This window comes from Acomys minous (assembly GCF_964271855.1).
Source record: "Acomys minous genome assembly, chromosome: 5".
Classification (NCBI taxonomy): Eukaryota; Metazoa; Chordata; class Mammalia; order Rodentia; family Muridae; genus Acomys; species Acomys minous.
In genome coordinates, this window is record NC_140494.1 from 27,024,342 (window position 1) to 27,043,905 (window position 19,564).

A 19,564-nucleotide genomic window follows, 5' to 3' on the forward strand; every position below is an offset into this window, starting at 1 on the left:
GGACGGAAGATGGCACTGTCACTTACATCAACAACTGAGCAAGGGTAGCAAGGACCCTAACCCTGAGACATGGCCACAGTGCTGACCCAGTCCTAGATTCATCCAAACATCATGCTGCCCAGAAAGACATTTTTATGATTTGAAAAATCAGGTCATTGTACTAAAAGGGGCAAAGTGCCATGGAAGGCCATGTGTGGTGGTGTTGTGCCCTGCCTGCCTGGCTATGATGCCAGAGTGGCCTTGACTGTGAGATAAGGGTAGGATGGAAAGCACCCATGGGTGCACCACAGATGACTCAGTCAGAAGAAAGAGTATGCTGTGAACATCTCAGACAGCCACGGAACAAAGGTCATTCATAGCCGAACAAAGTCCAGGGTCATTCGCAGCCAAGGGAAGCCCGGGCAGCTCTGTGAGGGGGATGGCGAGAGCAGCCAGAGAGCTGGTGTCGGCCAGGCACCTGTTCACAGCAGTAAGGAAAAGGCACATGCAGATGGATTTCTGGATTTGGAAAAGGAATTGACAAACTGTATTCTGCCTTTTTCCTTTTAAAAATAAGTGTGTTATTTTAGTAGCCTTCCTGAAAAACCAGTGCAAATATAGTGCAGAGTCCCATATGCCTGCACCCAGCAGCTCCTGATGTGAATACTGGTCACATGTTGCAAGACAATACTGACATGTCACCAGTTTTTACCTGATGTCCTTCTCTTCCAGGATCCCACCAGTGAGCCCTCTGTGGTATCCAGTCCTCAGGTCTCTCTGGGCTCCTGTTCACTGTGGTGGTGATTCCTCCGGCTTTGCATGCCTGTCCCCCACAGGATCTTGACAGAGCTGAGGTGCCTCCAGCAAGCGTTTCACAGCACAGCCTCCGCACTGATTCTGCCCAGTGGTAGGAGGCGGAGGCTGTCGGCTTGGGGAGGCTAACCACAGAGGTAAGTATCCTGCTCATGACATCTCCTCTTTTGAGAGAGGCTCTCAGGATGTGGACCAGGCTTCATCCCCACAGCACCCCTCTCCCTGCAGGGACTTTCTCTTGCCCCACTCTGTTTTCAATCTTTTAAAAAGACTAGATCATGTTTATTTACAAAATCAGGGTTTGCAGCAGAAGCAGTCTTAAGCCTGCTCTGTAGCCAAGATTGGAGCAAAGTGTGCAGGATAATTTACTTACCCCACCATGCAGTCAATTGCTATTTTTCATTGACTACAGCTTTATGGTCTCAAGAGCGAATCTCATGGTGGTAAAACTTTTATGACTTACATTAATTCAGTGTCCTCAGCTGCCACGTTTCTCAACTTGCTGTCAAGTCACAGAACTATATTTTTAGGATATTCCTAAGTGAAGCAGTATGCAGACTCACTGGGAAAAATTTACAGCAAAACTTCCTGAGAAACTAAAGCAGGTACATTTACACACACACACACACACACACACAGAGACACACAGACACACACACCACAAGCACATACACACATGTATGCATACATACACACTAGTATGAACACTCATACACTTACATACTCACATCCACACACATCCACACACATACATGTACATACAACCTTACATGTAAGAAACTGGGAGACAAACACTTTAAGAAAGTGGCCAAGAACAGGAAGTGTCCTGTCTGTGGCTCAGTGGCCATCACTCAGTGGCAGAGACAAGCATGACCAAGCAGCAGTGATGTAACGGGGTTGGATCTGAGTCTTGATCACAGACGCCAGGGTCTCCAGGTTCTCATGTGTCTTTAGAGTGAATTGTACAGGTGATGGGATTGTTCAGAGGGGAAGATACAGAGAAGCCTGGAGGTGTGTCATCTCTTGCCTGGCACACAGAGGGCAAACATGCTGAGGCAAAGTCCACAGTAACTTTTATGGGTCATTAGTGTAGTGACACCTCTCCCAGTTGTTGGCAGAACATGCTTTCCCTCTACGCATCATCAGCCCCTGGATTTTGACTCCTCCACCGTTTCCTATTTTTCTGCTTCACTAAGGCAGGAAAGCAGGAGGCAGGAGGAGGTGGGGGAGGAAGAAAGGCAAAGGCAAAGATGGAAAGCAAGGCGAGTGAAGAGGGCTGAGGAGAACAGGAATGGGAAGCTTTGTCTTGGGTTGCCCAAGGTAGGTCCTAGGCCAGCTCCATCACCGCCATTTCCCCACCCACGGGTGTGTGACAAGCAGCCACAGGTGGCTGACCAGGGCGACTTACAGAAAGAGTAAGGAAGCCCAAAATACTTCCCCCCCCAAGCAGCAGATAGGCTCTGCTGGCACTAGATAAAAAGAGGCAAAGAAGAAGGAAAGAAGAAATAGTCATGTCTTTCTGAGCCTGACTCAGAAAAGCAAACAAAGCCAGCAAAACCTTATTGTGGCTCCTAGGGACTGGGCAAGAGGGTGGGAATTCTGGAAAGGAAAAGTACATTATCTCATTAAAGGGACAACTATCCCACCCGCCTCTTTAGCATGGGCTAAGGAGGGACCAGTCCTAGGGCCATCATGACCAGGTGACTGCTCTATCTAATGAGTCAACTCACTCACACCTTCAGTAGCCTGGAATGTTGGTTCTCTGCCCAGGCCAGAGGGGTCAACCTCTTGACCAGAAGAAATTGGTTTCCCCTTAATGAGCCTTTAGTCTTCCCGGGTCACTAGGAAATTTTAAGAAGCCAGAGCAAGACCTCCATTGCTGATGGCTTCTTTCAATGTGACTTATATTTGTTTTATTTATTTATTTTCTCATCCTGAATAACATTTTCTGCCTCTAACACACTGTCACCTGATCACTGAGAGGTGTCGAACTTTATTTCTGTGTTAGTCACTCAACTTCAACTTCTTAGGTACTCTCTTCATGCAGAGATATTTGTATTTGCGGGTTATGTTTGTATAAAGGTAAATATATTAATATTATATTCTAAAACAATGTCTTTTCTGATTGTAAAAGAAACCAAGGCACTGTGTATGAGAGTGTGTGTGTGTGTGTGTGTGTGTGTGTGTGTGTGTGTCCTTTAAAATAACATGGCCTGTACACACATCCAATGAGCCAATCCAGATGACTCAGAAGACTCCCTGTGTCCGTTGATAAGTGCAGCTCGCATGAGTCACTGTGTGATTGCTGAGCTCTGGCCGGATTACTGGAGCAGAGCCGGATGGAAGCTGTGGGTGACCCTGGGTCATCTTTGCAGAGTTAAGTGACAATGCTGACTCCATTCCTTAAGGTCGCACCTCTCATATCAGTGGAAAGCTCTTTGTGCTATGTTGCGAAGTTAAAAGCAGTCCCATGTGACAGAAGCCGGGAATGTCCATGGCGAAGTTTATAGCATAGCTTTATCCTGTGCACCCAAATGCAGTGCTTGGAGGCAGAACAGAGTGACCCAGGATGATAAGCAATCGGGAGGGAGAAGCCAATAGCGGGTCTGTGGGCATTGGGCATGCGTGAAAAAAAAGTAAGATAAGCGAAGCAGAGGCCAGTTCCCAACACTGGAGATTATCACATTGTCTTTCAAAAACTCTCAGCCTGTGGCTACCAACACAGGCGTGCATTTTCCAAACTGATCTAGGATGAAACTAGGGTTTGTATTTTTATAAACCACAGCTCTGTGGAGAAGCTTCCCAGGACAATTAAGATGACTCACTCACCTTCTGATGAGCTACCCATCCGGCTCCACTCCAGAGCTGTGGGACAGGAGGGACTGTGTACTGTGTCCCCATTGAGGGACCATTTCTGTGACCAACGTCAAAGACAGTGACATCCATTTAAGCTCCCTGAGAACAGACAACAGACACGTTCTGTTCGGTGCTGAACTTCCAGGGTCTGAAATAGCCTTGGCACGTGTGGGTTATTGACTGGGCAGTGAACTCAAAGCCTTCTTCCAGAGATCACCAGTAACTAACAACTGTATAGCCATGGAAGATAACAAGGATTAGTTACTGGGACACAGCGTGTTGGAGTGAAGACACTACTGGGAGGATCGGAAGGCACAGATTTCTGCTGGCAGAGTGAGATGTGTGTGTGTGTGTGAGGGGGGAATTCCCGCTAAGGGGGGGGGGGGAATTCCGGCTAATTCCGGTTCCTAAGGCCTCAGACCACCATTCTCATTGAAGGTATCTTGTGGCCAGATAGGATGCAGAATGTAGTGTGTGTTGCCTTACATAAAGCCCACAGAACTGGCATGTGAGGAAATCTGTCCGCAAAGAGGAAGGTTGGGGCATCCCAGCCGCCATCACCCACCACACACACTTCAGACTGTCGGGTGCTGTTCTGTGACTCATTATCATACCGAAATGCACACCCGTGGTGGTGATTTAAGATGCAAGGGACGTGTTCAATGCCCGAAGTGACAAAAGACCTAGCACTGTGATGTAAAAGCCAAAGACCTTTGTGCACTGGGCTGCTGACCTTCCAAACTTTCTCCGGGCTCTTCCTCTTCTTCTCTTGGAAGGCGCCTTCTGACACAGTCTCTCCTTCTACAATTAGCCACTTGGCCTCTGTCCACTTCCTTGTTCAGGGATCTGGGAGCCTGGAAATTGCAGCTCATACCCTCCAAGCCTAATATCCACAAATATCAATATGAAAATCAAACAGGAAAGCAAGCAGTCACCTTCCCTAAGATGAATCACAGTGCGCCTGTCTGCTCTTACTCAGCAGAGCCTTATCAAGATCACCTGACACCGAAGCTGATCTGCCTGCAGAGCCACAGGCTCCAGCTCTGGTTTCTGGCCTCCAGGCTGGCAAACACGCAGAAAGCTGCACGTACGGAAGAAAAGCTCACCTCTGCTCAGCATCTCCCATCCTGCACTGCTTTCCCATTATGTAGAAGGAGCTTAGATGGTTTGCCTGGGGTCACACAGCTAATAAGAGCAAAGTACGGCTGTGATTTTAGGTCATCTGATGCCTAACATTTAATTAAAGGACAAGATTTGCACTGGCCCTACTTGAGACCCATCCCATGGGAGAGAACCAATCCCTGACACTATTAATGTTACTCTGCTATGTTTGTAGATAGGAGACTAGCACAACTCCTGATGGAAAACCCACAGCCAAACATGAGACAGAGGTGTCACATGGAAGAGTTGGAGGAAGGATAAAGGGAACCGGATGAGTCAAGGATCAACAAGAAGACCAATAGAATCAACTAACCCAGGCTCATGGGGGGCTCACAGAGACTGAACCACCAACCAAAGAGCATCATGGACTGGTCCTAGGCACCCTGCACATATGTAGCAGAAATGAAGCTTGGTCTTATTGAGGGTCTCCCAACAACTGGAACAGGGGTCCTCTCTGACTCTGATGCCTCCCTTTGGATCCCATTTCCCTAACCGGGCTGCCTTGTCCCATCCTTAGTGGGAGAGGATGCACCTAGTTCTGTAGGGACTTAATGTGCAAGGACAGTTTGGTACCCATGGGAGACCTCCCCCTTCTCTGAGGAGGAGAGGGAAGAATGGGGAGGGGTATGTGAGGAGGGCACTGGTAGGAGAGGAGAGATGTAATCAGGATGTAAAGTGAATAAATAAATTAATTAAAACACACAATTGCTAACTACCAGTGGTTAGTCCATGACGTTATGAAAGTGTATCATAATTACTAAGATAAATGATAGAGGATGTCAGGACAGATGCTTAGTTGTGAGTGTAAATATAGATACATCTAAGAAATACATATAGTTGTAGAATATCTATGTTATATATACTTGTGAACAGATGCAGATATTAACTGTCTAATGTACAGTATTCCATATAGTATACTTTCACATATAGATATTAAAACATGTAACAAAAACTTTCTGGGGAATGAAAAAAAGGACAATCTTTGGAAGCTAGAGAGATGGCTCAGTGGGTGAAGGTTCTGGCCACACGGACCTGGGGACCTGAGTTTGATCCCCAGACTCACACGGAGATAGAAGGAGATAGCTGACTCCACAAAGTTGTCCTTTGATCTCCACACATGATCTCCATGGGACATACACCCACATTTACACACACATAAAGGAGAAGAAGAAATAGAAGAAGAAGAAGAAGAGGAGGAGAGAAGGAGGAGGAGGAGAAGGAGGAGGAGGAGAAGGAGAAGAAGAAGAGGAAGAAGAGGAGGAGGAAGAAGAAGAAGAGGAGGAAGAAGAAGAGGAAGAAGAAGAAGAGGAAGAAGAAGAAGAAGAAGAAGAAGAAGAAGAAGAAGAAGGAGAAGAAGAAGAAGAAGAAGGGGTCGGAGGGGGAGAAGGAGAAGGAGAAGAAAATAACAAGAAGAAGAAGGCAGCTTTGAGCTCTTGAACTATGATGGACTCTTAACTTAATATTTTTTAATTTTATTTTACTCTGTGTGTGTTAAGTACTTTTATTCACTGAGATATCTTATTGGCTCTTAATTATAAAATATTTTAAAGATTCATTTTATTTTACATGTACGCTTGTTTTGTCAACATGTATACATGTACACCACATGTGTGCCTGATGCCCACAGAGGCCACCAGAGGAGGCCACCAGATCCCCTGGAACTGGAGCTACAGATGGTTGTGGTCACCATGTAGTTGCTGGGACCTGAACCTGGGTCCTCTGAAGAGCAACCAATATTCTTAATTGCTGAACCATCTCTTCAACATTAGAATTTAATTTAAATTTTTTTTATTTGTGCTGTTTGTTTTGTCTTGTCTTTCAAGACAGTGTTTCAGTATATAGTCCGAGCTGAGCAGGAACTGACTCTATAGAGCTGAGCTTGTGCTCAGAGATCTGCCTGCCCCTGCCTTCTGAGTGCTGGGATTAAAGGCCTGTGCCACCACTGCCCTGCTAGAATTTAATTTTAAAATAGAGAATAAGTTCAAAAGTTATATTTGGGGGCCTGGAGAGGTGGCTCAGCAGTTAGGAACACTGACTATTTTGCCAGAGGACCTGTGTTTGATTCCTAGCACCCACGTGACAACCCACAACTATCTATAACTCCACTTTCAGGGGCTCCTATTCCCTTTCCTGGCTTCTACCATTACCAAGCATTCACATGGTGCACACACATATATGCAGACAGAACAGCCATACACATAATATAAAAATAAAATAAATATTTAAAAATTATATATAGGATGTATACGAATGATATAGTGAAATTTAAAAAAAAAAAATCAGCTCTTCCTTTTTCCTCTCCAGATTTAAATATCGTCCCTAACTGAGACTCTCAGCATGAGCTGGATTTTGGAAAAGTGTTAGTTGAGAACATAGTATAGGCATGAGAGGTGCAGGACAACTGCCCAGCCCTCCCATCTTTCTTTGTTATGTTTTTCATCATCTGCCCCAGCCAGCTGCACTTCTAAGTTTACTTTTTTATTAGGTTGTTGTTGTTTGACTAGGTAATATTTACAGATGGTACAAAAGTCAAACAGTCAGGAAGGAGGTTGAGGTAAGATGCTCCCACAGCCCCATCCTAGCCATCCAGGCCTTCTCCCCAAGAAAGCACACTTTGATATCAAACTGTCCTGTAAATAAAAAGAACTACATCACAAGAAAGGAAGGAGGAAAGGAGGAAGGAAGGAAGGAAGGAAGGAAGGAAGGAAGGAGAGGGGGAGGGTGGAGGGAGGGAAGGGCTGAATTCTAGACGCAGAACCTTGTATCCCCATTGCCCATTCAAGTAGAATCAAGCCACCAACAGCCCTGGGATGGAGGGATGGTTCTGCAGGTAGAGATGTCTGCTGCTGGGGCTGAGGTTGAAAGGAGAGAACTGACTCCTGCAAATGGTTCCCCAAGTTGTTCTGTGACCTCCATATGGGCATCATGGCACACTCAACAGCCCTCCTATGTCCCCAACCCCCTGCACTAAAGAAATAATGTAATTTAAAAGTTTATGGGACTGAAAAGATGGCTTGGCAGTTAAAAGCACATACTGCTCCTGCAAAGGATGCTAGCTTGCTTTCCAGCAACTGGGTTAGGAGTCGCCCACATCTAGACATTAACAACTGTTTGTAACCATAGTGTTGGGCATCTGAGGCCTCTGCCTCTGAAGGCACCTGCATTCAAATGCACATACCCCTACAAAGACCCGTATTCATATGTATAATTTTAAATAAAAATAGATCTTTAAAATTACACACACACACACACACACACACACACAGAGAGAGAGAGAGAGAGAGAGAGAGAGAGAGAGAGAGAGAGAGAGAGAGAGAGAGAGACAGACGCATATTTAAAAGATGCCTATTGGTGCTAGGAGTTGAGCATAGAACCATACATGTCCTAGATAATACAGCCACTGAGGTGTGTTTCCAACCTCTCCACAAAACGTTTTTAAAAGAACAATCTCTTCTCAGTAAATGCCAGCGCCCCAGATGTTGCATCACTGCCCCTTGCAGATGTGTAACTCATTTATAAGGATTTCTGGATGGACTTAAAAGATGAAGACTCCTAAAACATTACTAAAATCAATAATATCTCAATCAATAGTCACTGTACAAGTTTCCAATGACTCCAGATAAGTCTGTCTTTGTTTGTTTGCTTGCTTACCTACTTCTTTCCTTACTTATTGAGGCGGTCTTATAAAATACCCCAAGCTACTCGCAGTCCCGGTACCTAGGCTTCCCTAGAGCTAGGATTGCAGTGGGAGCAGCTGTGCTGGGCCAATGTGTTTATCTGAGTCCTGATTTTAAGAAGGCTGTTAACTCTCTCTCTCTCTCTCTCTCTCTCTCTCTCTCTCTCTCTCTCTCTCTCTCTCAACACACACACACATATGTATATGTTTACTGTGAAATCACTTTGTTGAAGAAATCATCAGTCCTATATCATTTCCAAGAGTCTGTATTCTGAAAAGCAAAGCCCCTTGTACCTTCTGTGGATACTCTATTCACAGACACTAACCGAGGGAAGCCACTGTTCTAAAGCCTGGGAGAAAACAAGAACCACAGACAGACAGACGGAATCCCGTGCTGCGCGGGCTGTGTCGGAGTGGGTGTCTCCACGCCTCGGCTTTACGGAAAAATGTAACATTCCCCTTGAAAGGGCAGATTCTGCACAGTAAACAAATTCCTGGTAGTCGATTGCCAGGGTGGATGGTAACACTCACTTCATAGGTAGATACAATTCCAGTACAAGTAAGTCACACCCACTTCCACTCCCAGCAGCCCCCTGGAGGAGGTCTGGCTCTTCACTCTCTCACCTAGGGGGTGGGGCGGTGAGGCCTTCTGCCCTGTTACGTGGAGAAGGCGAGTAACGTTCAGTGGAGTTTTCACGTCCGTTTACCTGGTGAGTGAGACAAAGGCAACATTTTCAAATCTTCGGGACACATTAGAGTTCCTCTCACACACATTTACTGTTTCTGTTTTTTTCTGTGAGCCTTTGGTCTAGACCATGGGCACACCAGGGGCAAGCTCCTTGTCAGCACGGTCCAAGCATTTTCCTTGCTTATCCTTTGCCTCCTACTCTGTCTGTCTTACTCTGACTTTCACCATTTTTTAAAAAGTGTGTAGTCTCATTCAGTGTGCAGGCACAGAGGCCACCACAGGATGCATCTAGAAGTCAGGAGACAACTTTTAAAAGTTGCTTCTCCTTTTTCACAGAGTGGGGCTCGGGGACTAAATTCAGGCCATGAGGCTTGGTAGCAAATGCCTTTGCCCTTTGAGACATCTTGCTGGCCTAAGAATGTAGTCAAATGTATAAAAGCAGATCGTGGTGCACATGTGTCCTATGCTTGGAGGACTGAGACAGGAGCATCACTGCAAGCTCAAGACCCATCTGGTCTACATAATGAGCTTCAGCCCAGCTGAGGTTACACAGTAAGACCCTGAGGAGGAAGAGGAGGAATAATAATAATAATAATAATAATAATAATAATAATAATAATAAGTTATTATTATTATTATTAATGAAAAAGTAGATTAAACTCATAGAACTTTGGCCTCTAAGAGTTGTGTCACAAATTTAAAAAAGCTCACGTTGCTACTCATTGGTCAAGTCCACAGTTATTCTACAGCAGTAAAAAACCCCAGAAATGCCTGTTTGTACCCAAAGCCAGCTTCTTGTTTGCAGACTGTGTCTCATTCAGACCTGCAGAGCCTCCTTTCATTGGGAGACCTCAGCTCCAGCAGCCCCTTGACATAGAAAAGGGATCCTGGAAAAATCTCACAGCCAGCCACACGGGTACTTCCACTCACGTTCCTTCAGGCAAAGCAAGTCTTATAGCGTGTGTGGCGGGGGGGTTGAAGGGGGCTTACAGTCCTGGAGAAAGGGGGCAATGTGTGCGAGCCTCCTTCCCATGAGCCCTCCCTTATGGTCTTCCTACACTACAAGCCAAGTACTGGAATCCAGCTCAGGACCTCTCTCTGCATGGACTGTGTACCTGACTGGAGAGCGATTGAGTGAGATGTTCAAAGAGACGCGGTGTTTCCTCAGACATGACCCTGTGGCCTTCCATGCCTCATCCTTCAGTGCGGGAATCTTCATTCTCCAGGGACTAGAAGAGCCAAGAAGACATAGTCACCCAAGGAAAGGTTAGCTTAGCATTTGTGGGGCACAACATCTGGAAAGATGCATAATTTAATGTTGGTCTTTTGTATAGAAAAACAAATAGTCTGTATCCTACAGATCAAATGAAAGGTGTGGATTGTTTACATAATGGGTCTTCTCGGGTTTTGCAGAGTCAATGGATCTTGGAACTTTCAACATAAACAATGAGAAAATTCAAACAAATCTTCATGGAGCGTAAGAGACAGGAACATTTACTTTAGCATGAATCATGAGTTAATTATGGTTCCTACAAACACAAGCTGAATTCACTGTTGCCCACTCAGCAGAGAACAGGAGGAAGCCAGCTCTAGATCTGCTCTCGGACACAGCATGGTGGTAGGTTAGAGGTGGATGCATCTCTTCTGCCTCTGTCCAGAGGTTTCAGGTAACTGAGGGTCCCTCTTGAGGGGGAAGAGAAGTAAGGACCTGGAAGACACTTGCACATGGAAGACATTTAACTCCCTGGCAGCAGTGGAAAAAGAAAGCCCATGTAAGGAACCCCCTAGTGGCTAGGGTGGAGGCTCTCTGCACAGAGCCCAGGGGAACAGGGGGCTCAAGAAGCGGTGCTCATGTCCTGGTGGTGTGGTCAGTAGCAAGGACTTCCTTTGTGTCCTGAGATAGGATGCTCACAATTCATGATGGGAGATAGGGAGGGAGCTGATCAAATCTTGGTTGTCTTTTGGGCACCAAGTGATATACTTGCTGAAGAAGCCAGGACCGTAAGGACAACTAACAAACTGAAGCATGAGAAAAACAAATCTCAGGCTTGGACTGGCAAATGTAAAGTTTATAATATTTATTTATTAAAGATAGGTGTGGCCTACATGCGCGCGCGTGTGTGTGTGTGTGTGTGTGTGTGTGTGTGTGTGTGTGTGTGTGTTGTGTTTGCCTCTGCATACAGGTATCCATAGAGTTCAGAAGAGAACATTGGATTCCCTGGAGCTGGAGTTACAGTCTGTTGTGAGCCACTCCATATGGGTGCTGGGAATGTAACTTAGGCCTTTGCAAGAACAACAAAGCCGTTCCTTCCTTTTTGACACAGTCTCACTGTGTAGCCTTGACTAACCTGAAACTCAGTATATAGACCAGGCTGCCCTCTAACTCATAGAGATCCACCTACCTCTGCCTCCCAAGTGCAGGAATCAAAAGTGTGCACCATCATGCCTGGTCTAGAGCAGCAAATGCTCTTAACCACCGAACCATCTCTCCAGCCCCATGAAGTTTTGTTTTGTCTTAAAGCAACCACAGTAGACAGTATTATTTATTCCAAACATTTGTTATTTCTTCCTACATTCCAGGGCCTCTCCCTGCAGCCCTGCCTCACTGGCAGAGTACACGTCCATCTGGGCACTGCACAGAAAGTGACTTTCTCTGTTTCTGAGTGCATGCTTGTTCTCTCTGACATGAGAGCAATAGCTGCTCCTTTAGCTTGGTTTACAAAAGGAAAACTGCAGAGCTGGGCTAGAGGGGTTGCTCAGCGATTAGGAGCACTAGCTGCTATTATTACAGGGCACCCAAGCCTCGTTTGATTCCTACCATCCACATTGGGCCACTCACAACTTCATGATGTAGTAACTCCAGTTTCAGTGGCTCTGATTTCTACTTTTGGCCTCTCAGCACACTTGTGCACACTCAATGCATTTCTCTGATGAGTAAGGACTTTGAACATTTCTTTAAGTGTTTCTCAGCCATTTGATATTCCTCTTTTGAGAGTTCCCTGTTTAGCTCTGAACTCCATTTCTTAATTGGGTTATTTGGTTTGGTGGTGTTTAATTTCTTGAGTTCTTTACATATTTTGGATATTAGCCCTTTGTCAGACGTAGGGTTGGTGAAGATCTTTTCCCAGTGTGTAGGCTGTTGCTTTGTTCTGTTGACAGTGTCTCCTGCCTTACAGAAGCTTCTCAGTCTCATGAGGTCCCATTTATTAATTGTTGACCTTAGAGCCTGGGCTATTGGTATTCTGTTCAGGAAGTTGTCTCCTGTGTCATTGAGTTCAAGGCTCTTCCCCACTTTTTCTTCTAACCGATTTAGTGTCTCTGGTTTTATGTTGAGGTCTTTAATCCACTTGGACATGAGTTTTGTGGATGATGATAAATATGGGTCTACTTGCATTTTTCTACATGTAGACATCCAGGTATACCAGCACCATTTGTTGAAGATGCTATTCCTTTTCCATTGTATAAATTTGGATTCTTTGTCAAAAATCAAGTATCTATAAATGTGTGGATTTATTTCTGGGTCTTCTATTCAATTCCTTGGTCAACCAGCTTCTTGCTATGCCAGTACCATGCTATTTTAATTACTGTTGCTCTATAGTATAGCTTTAGATCAGGGATGGAGACTCCTCCAGAGGATCTTTTATTGTATAGGATTGTTTTAGCTATTCTGGGTTTTTTGTTTTTCCATATGAAGTTGAGAATTGATCTTTCCAAGTCTTAAAAAAATGTGTAAGTGTTTTGATAGAGATTACAGAGAATCTGTAGATTGCTTTTGGTAAGATGGCCACTTTGTAAATCAGTCTGGTGTTTTCTCAGAAAATTGGGAATAGGACTACCTCAAGACCCAGCTATTCTACTCCTTGGAATATACCCGAAAGATGTTCCACCACACAACAAGGACATTTGCTCAACTGTGTTCATAGCAGCCTTATTCGTGATAGCCAGAATCTATAAACAGCCGAAATGTCCCTCAGTTGAAGAATGGATAAAGAAACTGTTGTACATTTACACTATAGAATACTACTCAGCTATTAAAAACAAAGAAATCTTGACATTTGCAGGCAAATGAATGGAACTAGAAACGATCATCCTGAGTGAGTTAACCCAGACCCAGAAAGATACACATGGTATATACTCACTTATAATTGGATACTAGCCCACCATGGATGTCCTCTGAGAGTCATCACTCAGCAGGGAATTGGGACAGATGCTGGGACTTGTTATTGGGACTCCAGGTGAGAGAGGTATGGAAGAATGGGAAAACAGAAGGATCTAATGGCTCCTGAAACTCTACAATAAGACCATCAAGGCTGGTGTATCTGGACCCAGGGACATACACAAACTACTGTGTCAAACAAGGACAATGCATGCAGTAAACCTAGACCCCCTATTCAGATCTAGCTATGGACAGTGCATTCTCCACAGTTGGGTAGAGAGTGGGAACTGACTCTGACATGAGCTCTGGTGTCCCCTGTTTGACCACTTCCCCTTGGTGGGGAAGCCTAGTGGCACTCAGAGGAAGGAGAAGCAAACTAGCCAGATAAGACCTGACAGGCCATCATCATATGGTGGCGGGGAGGTCCCCTTCTGTCACAGGCCTAGGGGAGCGGAAAGGATGAAAGAGGGAGGGAGGGACAAAAGGGAAGATACAAGTGAGGAGACAACAATTAAGATGTAATCTGAATAAATTATTTAAATAAAAATTTTTAATTAAAAAAAAGAAAAAAGACTTGTTAGGACCTCAAAAAATTGTATCTTCTGAGAAAGCTTTCTCAAGAAGCCAAGAAAAAAAAGATTCTACCAAATTAAGAGAGTAAGTGAAGAAAGAAGACTTGCAGATTATGCTGAAAACTGGCACACAGGAAGAGACAAAGGGTGTCCTTGGTGTGACGAGGGTTAACAATGACCACAGAGGGCACAGAGTCCAGAGATGTGCTGCCTTAGCTAAGGTTCTATTGCTGTGAAGAGAGACCATGACCACAGCAGTTCTTGTAAAGGAAAACATTTCATTGGGGCTGGTTTACCGGTTCAGAGACTTAGTCCATTATCATCATGGAGAGAGACATGGTGGCATGCAAGCAGACATGGTGCTGGAGAAGGAGCTGAGAGTTCTACATCTGGATCACCAGGCAGCAGAAGGAGACTGTGTGGCACACTGGGCATAGTTTGAACATATAAGACCTCAAAACCCACCTCCACAGTGACACACTTCCTCCAACAAGGCCACACCTACTCCAAAAAGGCGATTCCTCCTGATAGTGCCACGCCCTATGGGCCGAGCATTAAAAAATGAATCTATGGAGGGCACTCTTAGTCAAACCACCACATTGCCTAGAGGGTTGCGAGCAGGACTCTTCCCCTGGACATACTTATTTTTTTAATTCATCTTTTTCATACATTATATTTTGATCATGTTTCTCCCTTCCTCAACTTCTCTGAGACCCTCTCTACCTACCTACTCACCCAATTTTATGTTCTTCCTCCCTCTTAAACAAAACAAAGCAGAAACTCAAGAAGTGAGGAAGCATCACAAAAACACCAAAACAAACAAACAGAAGGCCAATAAGACAATAAAAAGAATGCTAAAAGGCTTCCTCTCTTTTTCCGGCTGGAACCATGGAGGCTGTACCAGAGAAGAAGAGGAAGGTCCCTGCTGTGCCAGAAACCCTTAAGAAAAAGTGAAGGAATTTCGCAGAGTTGAAGATGAAGCGCCTGCAGAAGTTTGCCCTGAAGACACTGCGAAAGGCGAAGAGGAAGCTCATCTACGAGAAAGCCAAGTACTATCTCAAGGAGTACAGGCAGATGTACCGGACTGAGATTCACATGGCTAGGATGTCGAGGAAAGCCGAGAACTTCTACGTGCCTGCAGAACCAAAATTGGCGTTTGTCATCAGAATCCGAGGTATCAATGGTGTAAGCCCAAAGGTCCGCAAAGTACTGCAGCTTCTTCGCCTTCGACAGATCTTCAATGGCACCTTTGTTAAGCTCAACAAGGCTTCCATTAACATGCTAAGGATTGTGGAACCTTACATTGCATGGGGGTACCCCAACCTGAAGTCTGTAAATGAGCTCATCTACAAGCGAGGCTATGGGAAAATCAATAAGAAGCGAATTGCCTTGACAGACAATTCCTTGATTGCTCGGTCTCTTGGTAAATTTGGCATCATCTGCATGGAGGATCTAATTCATGAGATCTTCACAGTTGGAAAACACTTGAAGGAAGCAAATAACTTCCTGTGGCCCTTCAAACTGTCTTCTCCACGAGGTGGAATGAAGAAAAAGACAACTCACTTTGTGGAAGGTGGAGATGCTGGCAACAGGGAAGACCAGATAAACAGGCTTATCAGATGGATGAACTAAGGTGTTGCCCATGGTATTTTTGTAATCTGGTCAATTAATAAACAGTCACAGCTTGGCAAAAAAAAAAAAAAAAAAAAAGCTAAAAACCAAACAAAAGTCCACAAAAATAGCACTGACTTTGTTTTGTTTTGGCCGGCTACTCTCTGCATGGAGCATGCCCTGGACTGTGGTTGATATATCCAGTTACACTCCAATAGAGAAAACAGATTTTGCCCTTTGCCAGCAGGAATCAACTGCAAATCACTTCTTGATTACAGGTGGGAACCCATGCCCATGTCTCCGTCTTGGTGCTGGGATCCCATTGGTCTTAAACCTGTGCAGGTCTTGTGCAGGCTGCCATCGTCTCTTTGAGTTTATGTATGTACCAGTCCTTTTGTGTCTTGAAGACACTGTTTACTTCTTGCTCTTAAGGTCTTTCTGCCTAGATCCCTGAGCCTTGACAGGAGGGGTTTGATGAAAATATCCCTTCCAGGGTTGAGTGCGCCAAGACCTCCTATTCTCTACATATTGTCCAGTTATGGGTCTCTGTGTTAATTACCATTTACTGCAACAAGACGCTTCTCTGATGTTGGCTGGGTGAGGTGCTGACCTGTGGGTATAGAGATATGTCATTGGGAGTCATTTTAGTGCTCTGTTCCCTTAGGAGAGTAATAGTATTGAGTTTTCTCCTAGGCCTATGGCCTATTTAGTCTCAAGTTCCTGTCTGCTTTAGCTGTATCAGGTATGGATTTCATCTCATAGAGTGGGCATTAAATGCATTTTCTAAAAAGTGGTTGATTACTCCCACAATGTTTATGCCATTACACCAGTGTATCTTGTAGGAGGGTCGCTGTGCAGGTTACAGGGTTCGTAGCTGAGTTGATGATTATCTTTCACCTGCGGCAGCAGGAAGAACACCTTCTAGCACCACGAACACTAGTCAATAGAGGTGAAGCTTCTAGTCAGGCACCAGCTTGACTTCTTCACGTTCCATTACACAGGTAAATGTCCTCAGCACTAGGGCTTTACCATCAGATTGTGAAGAGCAGCCAGTAACCTTAGCAATAGCCTTTGAATTTTAGAGAGCTCCATGGGACCTCTTTGGCCAATGACTCAGGTTCCGTACATAATTTTTAATTTATACCCCCTGCTCTTCTTCCTACCCCTCCTCCAGAGCCTCTTCTCCCTTGTATTCACTTCTAACTGTTATATATTTATATTACCATGTGATGTTTTGCTACATGTATACATTTTGTAGTGTTCACATGAAATTTAGGGGTTGAAAACATTCCAGGTCCTTCCTTGTAGCCTTCTGAAGTGTACGGTGCCTTGTCATCTGCGGTCACTCTGCTGTCAGAAGCAAACCAGCATCCAGGTTGCCCTGTCCTTGTAACCTGACACCCGCTTGCCAGACTTTTCCCAACACACCTCCCCCTTGCTCTCCCTAGCCTAGTTTTCTTCTAATTATGTATAAATATTTTATATTGTTATACATGATCTGCTTCATAAGAACTTATTCTTTTAATTTGAAAAGGAGTCAAACAATTGCGAATGCAAAGAAGCTCTGTGTACTGGTGTAAACTGGTCCCTAATGGTTGGGTAGAGATGAGGGGAACACACTGAGCACTGTGTGCACGGTGCCTGTGTTCAGCCCCTGGAGACCCAAACAAGCAAGCAAACCCACCAGCCAATCACAAGTCCAAGGTATTTTGTGAGGTGAAAAGAAGGGGACCAGGAACAAAAGTGTATGTATAACACAATACTTGGGAAATCAAAAGGGACATACACACACATACACCCATACATATGAACACATAAACTCACACATGTGTGCACACTCACACACACTTTCCTGTATAAATATGAACTCATGGGAGGAAACATCAGGAACTGAAAATGCCCAGCTGGAAATGGGTGCCTCAGGTGGGACACCACACTCCACCCTTTTAGAGTTTTGAATTTGGGAGCCCTTAAAATGTCTTCCTATTCACAAACCTTGTCCTATAGCAGTGGTTCTCAACCTGTGGGTCATGACCCCTTCAGGGGTCATCTAAGACCATCAGAGAACACATTACAATTCATAACTGCAGCAAAATTAGAGTTATGAAATAGCAACAAAAACAATGTTATGGTTGGTGGGGGAGGGGGAGTTGTCACCACAACATGAGGAACTGTATTTAAGATCTTCAGCATTAGGAAAGCTGAGAGCCACTGCTCTAAAGGGAGAGGCCTGGGAACAGAGAGTCAAATGCTGTGCAGGATGCCGGGCCATGTACTGCTGAAAAGGCAAGGTGGGAGTGCCTGCTGCAGCCACTCTGTGAGGAAGACTGCTTCCTCCAAGCATGCTGTGACACTCGGGGAGAAAAGGAGAAGGGAAGTGACCTGAAAGCCCTCAAACAGAAGTCTGAAGACGTTCTGGTTCATTCTAAAGCAGAGGAAATGGACCAGCCCAGGCCAAACACCTACACGGAGTGACTTGGCCACGGGGAAAATCTTTTTCAACACCCCCTCCTCGCCCCCTGAATCAGCTCCTTTGGTCACTGTCCTTGAGTCCTCTGATTCTGCATATGTGGCAGGTAGAGACTGCTCACCTTATGGTGGACAAGAAGAGGAAAAAGGAAGCAAGTGATGGAAGGCCAGGCCTCCTTCAAGGCACAAACCCAGTATCCTGCTCCTTGCAGTGAGGTCCACCTCCCACATGGCAGTCAGAAAACAATTCCTTTATGTGGGGTTTGGGAACTAAACTCGGGTTTTAAGACTCATGCAGCAAACACTTTAGCCACTGAGATAAGGCCCTTGTTTTTAAAGAGGAAACAGAGACCCAGGGTGCTAAGAGAGCTGCTTAAGGCCCTTGGACAGATGTCCTGGCGTGGACCACAATCTCCTGGCCCCTGACCCAGGCCTTTGTACTGCACACACTACTCTTATCAGGGAACAAACAGTTTTTTCCCCAAGAAGGTGAGTTTCTGGCAAAGGCATTAGCTGGGCTCTAGTTTGGGCACCATACCAGGAGCCTTTGGTACTGCCAACTATGAGAACAGGATTTCCTGGGTGGGACAAACGGAAGAACATGGGGCTCAGAAGTGACTACAGCGGCACTCTGGGGGATGCAGACAGTGCTGCTACCCAACAGACCACCCACCACAAACACTGCAGCTTTCTAAGAGCACAGGGAGTGTCAGCAAAGTGTAGTGGGGCACGTCCAAGGCCACGTGGGATGCCTGTGGGGCAGTGGCTTAGAAGAGCAGTGGGGAGCATGCATTGGGTGTCCAGCTTGGGTGAGTCCTGGCCCAGCTAGTGACTATGCGCTCCTAGAGTCCAACACAGTGAGTGGTCAGTGGTGAGTATGGCTTTGCTTATGCTCTGAGGAGAGAAAAAGCACTCACTTCCAGCACTTAAAAACAAGGCTATTCTGAGTGAGAGGACAAGGCACTTATCACTGGGCTCAGTCCTAAAGTCATATGTTGCAAATTCAAGGTCAGAGAGGCGTCTTCACAGCTTTCTCGAACAAAGCTTGTGGGTTTGCAGTCTCCCATCCCTCAGCCCAGCTTCTTGGAGGCCAGCAGGAAGGCAGAGGACATAAAATAAGGCAGCTCACTGGGAAGCCACCTTAGGGCACCTTCAGCACTTGGCACAGCAGGCAAGCAGCAGGCAAGGATCCATTTTCTCTGAGGCAGCTCTTGGAAGGCCCAGCACTTTCCACCACCCCCTCTGAGGGCTCTGTGAGGTTTGTGGTGAGAACAGTATACACGAAGCGGTATGAAGAATCAAATTTAAGCACCATGCTTAAAAAGAAGGAGACCCCAAAAGAGCGGGTGGGCATCAAGACTCAGGGTACAGAAGAGCTGTTGAGCCTGTGGGCCTTTGAAAGCGTTGGGTCCTTTCCCCATATCCCCACTTCCCATTACTTGCCTGTTTCCCAAACACCATCTTCGGCCTAGACTTCATGAGAAAGCTCCTTTCCGGTTCTCTGTGAAGCTCAGGATTGCTAGGTGTCTGGTCGTCATTCATAGAAAACCCACTATAGGGTGGTGACTGGCTTTCCTGAATGA

General features: G+C 45.5%; 1 protein-coding gene and 1 long non-coding RNA gene across 2 annotated transcripts in view; one reads left to right on the forward strand and one right to left on the reverse strand.

Annotated features, from left to right (window-relative positions):
* Nucleotides 1-8,746: 8,746 nt before the first annotated feature.
* Nucleotides 8,747-19,564, reverse strand: part of LOC311598045 — an 83,510-nt gene continuing 72,692 nt past the window's right edge. Inside the window, exons 3-4 of the long non-coding RNA XR_014779456.1 lie at nt 10,289-10,402; nt 8,747-9,192 (exon numbers count right to left, since the gene is read on the reverse strand). This is a non-coding gene — a long non-coding RNA (uncharacterized lncRNA). The remainder of the gene's footprint in view (nt 9,193-10,288; nt 10,403-19,564) is intronic.
* LOC311598044 (large ribosomal subunit protein uL30-like) lies at nt 14,747-15,610 on the forward strand. The gene has a single exon (XM_084782836.1). It carries the CDS (start codon nt 14,877-14,879, stop codon nt 15,531-15,533), a length of 657 nt encoding a protein of 218 aa, XP_084638962.1. The 5' UTR covers nt 14,747-14,876; the 3' UTR covers nt 15,534-15,610.